At 32.8% G+C, this 10,765-nt stretch overlaps 1 protein-coding gene across 1 annotated transcript; it reads right to left on the bottom strand.

Moving 5' to 3' along the window:
* Positions 1 to 272: 272 nt before the first annotated feature.
* LOC125649029 (forkhead box protein F1-B-like) lies at positions 273 to 6,712 on the bottom strand. Its single transcript, XM_048876245.2, has 2 exons — positions 5,207 to 6,712; positions 273 to 714 (listed from the first exon to the last, which is right to left on the bottom strand). Exons 1-2 carry the CDS (start codon positions 6,267 to 6,269, stop codon positions 581 to 583), a joined length of 1,197 nt encoding a protein of 398 aa, XP_048732202.1. The 5' UTR covers positions 6,270 to 6,712; the 3' UTR covers positions 273 to 580.
* Positions 6,713 to 10,765: the final 4,053 nt, after the last annotated feature.

Genomic DNA, 10,765 nt, shown 5'->3' with positions numbered 1-10,765 from the left:
GTATTCGTACTAATTGTTTTAACACTCGTCGTTGCATGGCTGCTGTCCTCAAAGGGAGAACACTGAGGATAGAACAGATTTATCCCATTATTATTTTTTTCTTGTAGTAATAGTCCTGTAATTAGTATTCATTATCTACTACATTTTGCAGCTTTATGATTTCCCACCGCTTATAAAATTGACAAACGTGGATATTCTTGAAAACAATATTTTGTAGATCCGCCCGACTGCAATTTAGTACAACTAAGTCAGTAATGAAGTACAACACTAGAAAGATGTCAGATGATTTTTATATAGAAATATAGACTAATACATTTCTCGCAATATCTTATATATATATATGTGCATAGCCATTAATAAAATAATAATGATTTTGAGATGTCCATACGCTCTATAACTTGCACATTCTTAATCTATATACAATATTTTCACATACAACATTAAATTACAAACACACGGACAATATAAGCAAATATTATTCAAAATGTCAAATAGGTTTGTTTTTGTTTTTTTATAAAGTTCACTTCCTTGTCTTTACTGAGCAAATAAACCTGTCGTATGCGTAGTTCAAACGGAGAAATCACATAACACATTTCTCGGTATAATAAGGTGCATGGTGCAAAGAGTTCATAGCATTTGTTCCATAATGTCCGAAATACGGCTTCCGGTCGCATGGCGTGTTTTGACTGTAGTGAGGTGTTTGGAGCCGCATACCTAAAAAAAATTGAAACAATTTATAAAACATTAGAAAAAACAATGATTATTGTATGATACACCAAAATAGTAACTAAAAGTGTATAATTTCTTCATTTGATTCACAGAAAAATATTTATGCTCTAAGTCTTTTGCTAGAAAAAAATTCCCGGATCACGTGCACTTTTCTTCTAGCATAATAAATTTAGACAGACGATATTACTTATTCATTAGGGAGAGTTCACGGCGGGAGTTATCTATTATAACACATCTGCTTCGTTTTCGGGACAAATCACGATTCCATTAGTAGCAGCACACTCCTCAATTCATAATGTACGTTTTGGAACACATGTAATATACCACAATGCCTCCTGCATTTTACACGCCAATTAATCAGATGTTGAGAGTTTTTTTTTTTTTTTATCGCTATTAATTGTTATATTTTACTTTAGAGCAATTCGCTAGTGTATCTCGAATTTTTCCTAAAGCAACAATGTTTACAGCTATAAATACTTACAGGAAAAATACACTTCATTAAAAAATTGTGTACTAGTAGTTATGTAAAACCCCAATAAATAATGTCACTGCAGCGCGTACATCACAGTTATCGCCAAACCGTGTGTGGGGTTTCGTCAAAACGCCGAAAGGGCACCAAAGTCAGCCCTTATGCCGTAGATAAAGACGTGAAGAAAATGTTTCCTGCATGATAAAAAAGAAAGTATGGACGTCAAGGTGCGATAAAAGGCCATATTTATTTGCTTGACACTGATGTAATAGTTTCTACAAGTTTTTATTGTGATTTTTAAAAGTTGTTTTTTTATTGTTTGATTTGGACTTCAATTTGTTGTTGGGTGGGTTAGGGTTCGATACTTAACTATATTCAGTGCACTTTCTATTTTCTATTGCCAAACAAGAAGTCCATTTCAGGTACTGTCCTTAAAAATTACACAAATTAGTGGGGGAAAATCCATTTTTGATATATACATGGTACATTAACACTGTAGACAAATACTGAAATATAATTATTTTTTTTTACAAATTTTCTTTTGGTATAAGGTGCTTTACTATCAATCAGTGCAAATGTCTTGTATACATTTTTGCAGGTTGCAAGAAAAAAGATACATACATCATTTAAAAAGTAAACGATAAGCACAATTTTACCGCAAAAGTAAGAGCATTTGGTAAGAAATTGTATGAAGATTATTGTTTTTATGATTTAGATATTTCACCATTGTGTAATTTCAAAATTTATATTTTAGGGAAATGTTCTGCATAATTTAAGTTTCAGAAATTACTGGTATTGCGTAGCTACATTTTGAATTAAAGATAAAAAGTTTGAAGAAATATTTGCTGATAATCGTAACCTTGTGAAATTATAGCAATAATTTTAAAGATGTCAAAGTTTAACCATATGCTCCGTAACATGATGGCAGTATTGTAGTATTATTTATTAGCTAGAAAAAAAAATGTATAATCCGATAGGCTTTAGTAATATGTAGTTTCATAATTTTTAAAATAACAATTTAGTGGTAAATTTTGAATGAAACGGTGTTCATATTTTGGGGCAAAGGGTTTGAAACTTGTGCCATAACATTCTTGTGCGTTTCTTGTACAGGAGCAGGAAAATTCATATTACAACATCGGATCCGTTATGAAAACAAAAGAAATTCGGCTTTCTTTTCGCTAACGCGCGGAACATCATGTTTGAAATCGAATACAGGGGAATAATGTTGTTTTCCTAAACATTCTCTCACGAATCGTCATTTCTGATTGGGAAATATAGGCGATTCTTATCCGCAAAGAAAAACTGTGAAATGCCGATCATTCAGGAAGCTTTCAGATCTGGAGCTCAGACCGGTCTTTTATCTAGAATCTAAAGAGGACCCTGGTTATGCAAGTCTCTGTATCGGCCGAGGGAAAGTTGGTTTACTTAACCCCTCCGAATAAATAAATAAATCCCGTGGTGCTGATCGGACCTCAGAAATGAAACGATTGATAGTCCTGATGAATTATCATAGGGCGATCAGTTTTGAGTGGACGCTGATCTCTGTGGACTCCCAGGGGGCGAACATTAAAGACTAATAAATTATCTACCACCAAGGAATAACATTGTTTGATTTTCACAGTTAATCGCCAAAGTAAATTACTCATATTGGGGATGAGCTGAATTTTGTACATTTTGAGCATGCATATCTCTTCATTTTATTACGTCTCATGAAAATACTCATATTCGTACATACACAAATTTGCAAAATAATACAATTAAAAAACATAATTATATGTATGGTTAATAATTTGAAACATTCACGAATTTAAAAATTTAACCCAAAAGCAGAGGACACCGAGGTAAGATGTCCCGCGGACAGATCCTTAATGTCGGCATTGTGCCCCCAGCAGACAAGTCACTGATCAACAAAGTGTTGTAATAAAATTCAATTTTATATTAAATCAACTTATGTAAAACTGAGGTTATATACCACTCTTCTGGACATATATTATATATACACGTTTTGCTCCATGCGTAAGAATCGCCGTGGGTATCAGTTTTGTAGGCTATTTCTGCCATTATGTTTATCTACAACATCTAGCTACTAATCCCTTAAAAACTTATTTAGTGGCACTGTCCCTCGATGCCATTCAGAAGAGTTCGACACATATTGTCAGTAAAATATATATGTAGCGTATTGTCAGTTCATAGTCATACGTATTTAATTGTTACGCATTTTTATAATGGGTTCTTGATTGATGAATAAAGAACTACATGTATAATTATTCATATTGTTTATGACGTTAATCTTTTGAAATACACGTCCGCTTATATATTTTAAAAAAAATCTTAACAAGTAGACATGCCTTTGTAGAATATGTTATTTTCAGATGGGGAGAGGAGTCTCTGCGAGTTACATTGTATATGTTATTTTCAGATGGGGAGAGGAGTCTCTGCGAGTTACATTGTATAATATCCAAAAATATTTACACAAAATTTTGTTTCAAAAAAGTATTAAATAAAATTACATAAATCTACTTTGATTTTGAAATGTTTTATTTGTAAATAAGTACCAGATATTTTTATCCATCATGTTATACAAAAACGAAAATTTCATATCTACATGAAATGAACGTAGGTAGCTTCAGTTTCTTTTAATTTCTTGTTTGAAATAAAAGTAGTTGGCTTTCGGTTTCTTTTATTTCAAATGGTTACATTTGCTTTGTTTTATAATGGATGACTGATCTCCTGATTTCATCCTTACGAAACTGACACGGACAAAACCATGCTGATCAGGACCCGTGACACGCCCCATAGAGGATTCACAAGACTCATAGAGCACTTTATCTGATCTGTCAGTACGATTCATTAGCGGACGTGTGACAGGACAGCGGGTGATATTCAGGTCCATGGTACAGTAGTTAGTGTGGTACTATATGATAAAATGCAATACACTTCCTTGATTGCTTGTTATTGGAGAAACTGCAAGTGACGCGAGTAAACGAAAAAGAGTCTTAGAGACAGTTAAATTCTGAACTTTGAATATACAATATAATTGTGACTCGTGAAATCTGACGAAAATAAAAAAATAAATAAAAAGAAGTGTTATAAAAGAGAGAAGTAAATAGAGTCACTTGAATACTGAAAATACTTGCTCCTGAAAAAATATTTAAATTAGTTTTTAAAATAAATTGTCTACAAAACAAAATAGCAACATTGAAAAATATAGTTCTCGAGAGAGTTACACAGACTCTTGCCATGGTTGAAGATAAGGTCATGCCATCTGTATCGCTGTCCAGATCAAGACATTAATTCATTAGACGCGGTTGATAATTATCTCTTTTAGCTCATTAACGGACAGACACATAAGTTACTTACTGGTCCTAGTAGATAAAAAAGAAGGGCTAACGCATGCATTTTTTTAACGCGTCTAAAGGAATTAAACCTGTTGATATTTGTATGACAAATGATTCTGATGGCTGCAAATTCGATCTATTGTACTGGATGTTATTGACTAGGTGGAAATTGAAGATTTATATAGACCATGTATTTTGACAATATAATTACTTACTAGTGTACTATAGAATACCAATTTAAAACTTAGTCTAAACGATGTTGGTCTGGCTTTGGTAATACGCCACTAAAAAGTACTTTGACCAAATTTCTCGTCTACAGCCAAACTTTGTATAAAAAAAGGTAAGGAAAATACAAACGCGATAATCCCTCACACGTGGAAAAAACATTTCTTAGCGCCTTGTAAATTTTTGTGAGGTTGAGGAATGTTTCCTCGTGAGTTGTGTCAAAAATGATGTCAGTTTCTTTTTGCAAAAAATTGGCGATAATTGAGTTACTTCTGTTGCCGGGGTTAACTAATTGATGCGGCATTTTGAAATGTGCAAAATTTGATAAGCTGATGTGAATACTTTTTCCTTAAAACTAACAAAACTTTTTGCTATTAAAACATTTCTCATTTCATATTGCGACTTAATGAATGGACTTTGGGGTTCAGATTGTTTAAAAACGCACCTGCAAGAGCTAAATCCATAGGTTCTGATGTAGTTAATGTGTTGGTGACATATGGTGTTGGTTCTCCGGAACCGGACGGAGATATACTAGGAACAGAACCCGTGCTGCCTGCTGGACTGAGTGGCTGCTGCTTAGAAAAACGCTGTGACGTCCACGCCATGGAAAGCCCCTGCATGTTATGGTCTCTGTCATAAATAGGCAGATTGCTGGAAGGTCCACCCTGAACATAATCTCCCTCAAGTCCAGACATGGCACAACTGGACCCAAATCGTCCACTTCCGGGTAAATTAAAACTACAGTTTTGATTGTATTGCTGGACAGTGGAATAACTAGAGGGGTGAAGTGCCGTTGGTTGTGACGTCATCATTCCAGAAGTGTCATAGGGTTGTGATGAGTTCACTGCACACTGCATGTTCATAGAATTCATGTTAGTGTTTTGAAAGAAGTCGTAATGGGGTCCTAGCATAGGTGTCCCAGCTGGACTCACCCCATTCATTCCAATCATTCCAAAAGGTTTCAAAGCTTGACACTTTCTTCGGAATCCTCTTGGGCGGCGCCGGAATGAACCTTCCTCGAACATAAATTCAGCTGCGGGATCGATGGTCCAATAATGGCCCTTTCCGGGTCTTCCAAGCCCTTTTGGCAATTTGATGAAGCATTCGTTTAAAGACAGATTATGACGAACTGAATTTTTCCACCCTTGGTAAGTGCCTCTGAAGAATGGAAACCTTTGCTGTAGAAAATTGTATATTTCACTGAGGGTACAGCGCTTGTTGGGCGTAGCTTGTATTGCCATCACAATCAAGGCAATGTAAGAATATGGCGGTTTTTCCTGTCGCCTGACACCGACCCCGGGTTTTTTTGTGTCCTTTTGGTTCGGTTCCTCGGTTGTCGTTGTTGTCGGTGTATCCTCAGAAGAATCGTCTTCATCGTCATCAGATGACACATCATCGTCGCAAGGTTCGGGTTCGGCTTTTGGAATTATTTTTCCTTCGACGTCTTGCAGCACCTGAAGGTTTGTAGAAATGTCCTTATTATCCACAAGGTTTGTTGCAGTTTCCATCTTGTTTATTATTCTGCGTTCCCTGTAGTAAACTGACCGATATTCAGACTACTATCTGGCGGGCTCACACAAATAAATATACTAACATACACAAAAAACTCATGAAAGATCGTAACCGTCTAGTCCATCCGAAACACAGAAGAAAGTTTTCCTTAAATTCTTAGTACTTGATTTCAAATCGTCAATTTGGTAGATTTCTTTTCTCTTTGGATGATAATGTCATAAACTTGCGATCATGTTTGATTAAATAGTACATCCAAATCTCCATTTTCTGCATAATTTGCCGAGAATTATCACATCAAATTGATGCTACTCGCTTCTGATGCATTCTTTGTTCTGATTGGTGTATTTTCAGAAAGTAGGCGGTGCTCGTTCATGTCGATTTATCGGTATCCACAAAATGTAAACTGATATCTAGCATAACCACACAAAGCAAGAGAACGGGAAATCAGCAAATTAATTCATCAAAAATAAAACATTTCTAAAATGATTAAATTATAAACAGTTTATGTTTTATAAACAGATATTTAATTTGTAAAATTATGAATTTCATATGTTAAAAATTTTTGCATCGATAATATACAAAACATACAGAGAGAAAAAAAACCCAACAAAGACCAATTCTAATGGTTTGTAAATGAAAAATATTGCCAAAATAAATAATTCATTTTTCTTTTTAAAAAGTACCAGAGTATTTTATTTTTAAAAAAGGTGACGTCTATTTCTAATATCACAGAAATTAGAAAAAGAGAGTCTTTGAAATGTTTTATTATTTTGTACGAAGTTGAAACACCTACACAGTATGAATTTATTTAAACTGGACAGAATTATGAATTACTTTGTAAATAATAATTATTATTACAATAATTATAATAAACTAAAAATATCACAACTAATCATACTAACGACTCGCATTCCACTGAAAACTTCTGGAAAATTTCTAAATATAATTTACCCAATCCTTTCGCCACATGTAAAGTTGCACATATTATATCTATCATTTTTCACGAAGAGGAAATTGACAGGCCTGGTAAACGAATGTAGACATTAATTTCTCCTAACGACGTCATCACTTCCGTGGGTCGAGTGTGCAGAGATATGTTGCGAATTTTATATTTCAGAATGTCAATTAAAAGCTCTTGACATAAATGTCTTTGGGGAGTAAAACTCAGAGATCATGCAATTTTCAAAAATGAAAAAATAACCAAGAAAAAAATAAAAATAATAAAAATTATGATGATAAAGAAATAAAGAAAAAATGAATAAAAACACAACTATTCATTTATCCCCTAATCTGAATTTCATTTATCTATTTATTTATTATTGTGTATGTAGGATGATACTGAAGTAATGGAACTTTTCATGCAACTTAATTAATACATATGTAATTAATTTTGTTAACACGAATATTCAATAGTATGGTGAATTATGAGTGAAATTTTATTCTAGGGCCAAGATATACTAATTTCTATCTGGCAAATCAACAATAATTCTGAAATAACATTTTAATGGCATCCCCAAACATGGCTGTACTAGTACCGAGTAATCAAACAGTTTGGCAGGTTCAGATCTTGTCATCTTTTCTCGATAATCCGATTGAGAACAGATATAATGCTCCCATGACTCTCTGTACTCACTGCGAGAATCTCGTTATCTCTCGTCATCTATTGTGTGACGTCATTGACATCAAAACCTGCTGTTCTCCATCTCCACCATTTTTTCTTCATAAATTAGCCAAGCACTTCGACACATCCAACGGAAATACGAATTATGCAGATACAACTCAAGTTATCAAAAAAATGTTTGTCGTGAGAATCTCTGCAAACCTAACTTTAAATGCAACTTTTTATCGGATGTCTCGCTGAAACCAAGAGGATGCAGGCAAAATCTGAAACCGCACACGAAGTTTGCCAAGGCTTTGGTGATTTAATTGTTCAATATATGTGTAATAGAGCCGACATAAGTAAGAAGATACAAAAGAAGCGCGTTGCATAATGACTTTTCTAGTGGACATTTATAGTTCCTAATAAAGATTTGATATGTTTTTCATGAGCTTGCTGAATGATAACGCTTAGAGCTACGTAGGTGGTAGATATGGGGAAGGTGCAGTTTCGTGGATTTATTATTCACCAAAATTTCTAATTATCCACGGTATACAAAACTCGGTTAGAAAAAATAGTCACCGCTATAAAAGAAAACAATCTATTTCTTTAGAGTAAAACACGCTTGATTAAGTGAACATCTAGCTTAAGAGTGTCGGCTCTATAATTCAATTTTTTTTAAAATTACGAATTTATTATATTTCAGTTAGGACCTATTATTTGATTGTGTAATGAGTAACGTATATTGCTTGTATTTATCTATAATGTACAGTTTTAGTTTTCAGTTAGGACCTATTATTTGATTGTGTAATGAGTAACGTATATTGCTTGTATTTATCTATAATGTACAGTTTTAGTCAGTTAGGACCTATTATTTGATTGTGTAATGAGTAACGTATATTGCTTGTATTTATCTATAATGTACAGTTTTAGTCAGTTAGGACCTATTATTTGATTGTGTAATGAGTAACGTATATTGCTTGTATTTATCTATAATGTACAGTTTTAGTTTTCAGTTAGGACCTATTATTTGATTGTGTAATGAGTAACGTATATTGCTTGTATTTATCTATAATGTACAGTTTTAGTCAGTTAGGACCTATTGTTTGATTGTGTAATGAGTAACGTATATTGCTTGTATTTATCTATAATGTACAGTTTTAGTTTTCAGTTAGGACCTATTATTTGATTGTGTAATGAGTAACGTATATTGCTTGTATTTATCTATAATGTACAGTTTTAGTCAGTTAGGACCTATTATTTGATTGTGTAATGAGTAACGTATATTGCTTGTATTTATCTATAATGTACAGTTTTAGTCAGTTAGGACCTATTATTTGATTGTGTAATGAGTAACGTATATTGCTTGTATTTATCTATAATGTACAGTTTTAGTCAGTTAGGACCTATTATTTGATTGTGTAATGAGTAACGTATATTGCTTGTATTTATCTATAATGTACAGTTTTAGTTTTCAGTTAGGACCTATTATTTGATTGTGTAATGAGTAACGTATATTGCTTGTATTTATCTATAATGTACAGTTTTAGTCAGTTAGGACCTATTATTTGATTGTGTAATGAGTAACGTATATTGCTTGTATTTATCTATAATGTACAGTTTTAGTTTTCAGTTAGGACCTATTATTTGATTGTGTAATGAGTAACGTATATTGCTTGTATTTATCTATAATGTACAGTTTTAGTCAGTTAGGACCTATTATTTGATTGTGTAATGAGTAACGTATATTGCTTGTATTTATCTATAATGTACAGTTTTAGTCAGTTAGGACCTATTATTTGATTGTGTAATGAGTAACGTATATTGCTTGTATTTATCTATAATGTACAGTTTTAGTCAGTTAGGACCTATTATTTGATTGTGTAATGAGTAACGTATATTGCTTGTATTTATCTATAATGTACAGTTTTAGTTTTCAGTTAGGACCTATTATTTGATTGTGTAATGAGTAACGTATATTGCTTGTATTTATCTATAATGTACAGTTTTAGTCAGTTAGGACCTATTATTTGATTGTGTAATGAGTAACGTATATTGCTTGTATTTATCTATAATGTACAGTTTTAGTTTTCAGTTAGGACCTATTATTTGATTGTGTAATGAGTAACGTATATTGCTTGTATTTATCTATAATGTACAGTTTTAGTTTTCAGTTAGGACCTATTATTTGATTGTGTAATGAGTAACGTATATTGCTTGTATTTATCTATAATGTACAGTTTTAGTCAGTTAGGACCTATTATTTGATTGTGTAATGAGTAACGTATATTGCTTGTATTTATCTATAATGTACAGTTTTAGTTTTGAATCTTTACAGCGATAAATGTATTTTTAGCATAGAGTTCTACAATCTTTTGTCAAACTTTAGAAAATAATAGATTCAGAATGATAACTCGATTGAAAATATCATTCACGGGGAACTACTGTATAGAAATTCTGTGAAAATAATATAGTCTGAATAATTCACATCAAAAATTTAGATATGATTAAAATGAGTATTTATACCGTCTAAATTGTTATTACTTAGCATATTCATAAGCTAGCAGAAATATATGAGACTAATATACCAGACCTGAACCAATGAATTTTTTAAATGATTGTGACGGTGGTTCAGTGGTAGAGCGCTGACGGGTAGGTCGTGGGTTCGAGTCCTGCTCGTACATTATATCATAACCTCGATGATCATAAGATACGATAAAACCGTTTCACAAAACTATCTTAACTTCAAGAAGTCAGGACTTAGGACGTTGTTATACTCGGTACATTGTGAAATACCGTGTTTCTTTTATCATCTTTTAACTGCATGGGTGAGTTTAAATGCTATATGAAAGATTAAAGTATATAATAATATGAATAGGAAGTTGAAACTGATTT

Source organism: Ostrea edulis, chromosome 1 (assembly GCF_947568905.1).
Source record: "Ostrea edulis chromosome 1, xbOstEdul1.1, whole genome shotgun sequence".
Taxonomy (NCBI): Eukaryota; Metazoa; Mollusca; class Bivalvia; order Ostreida; family Ostreidae; genus Ostrea; species Ostrea edulis.
Note: the sequence above shows the minus strand (reverse complement) of the source record. Positions and strands in the feature narration are given on the sequence as shown.

Coding starts and splice junctions, on each gene's coding strand:
- LOC125649029 (XM_048876245.2), bottom strand. CDS start 6,269: ATGGAAACTGCAACAAACCTTGTGGATAATAAGGACATTTCTACAAAC. Junction 715..5,206: donor TATGGATTTAGCTCTTGCAG/GTGCGTTTTTAA, acceptor AATTTTTTTTAG/GTATGCGGCTCCAAACACCT.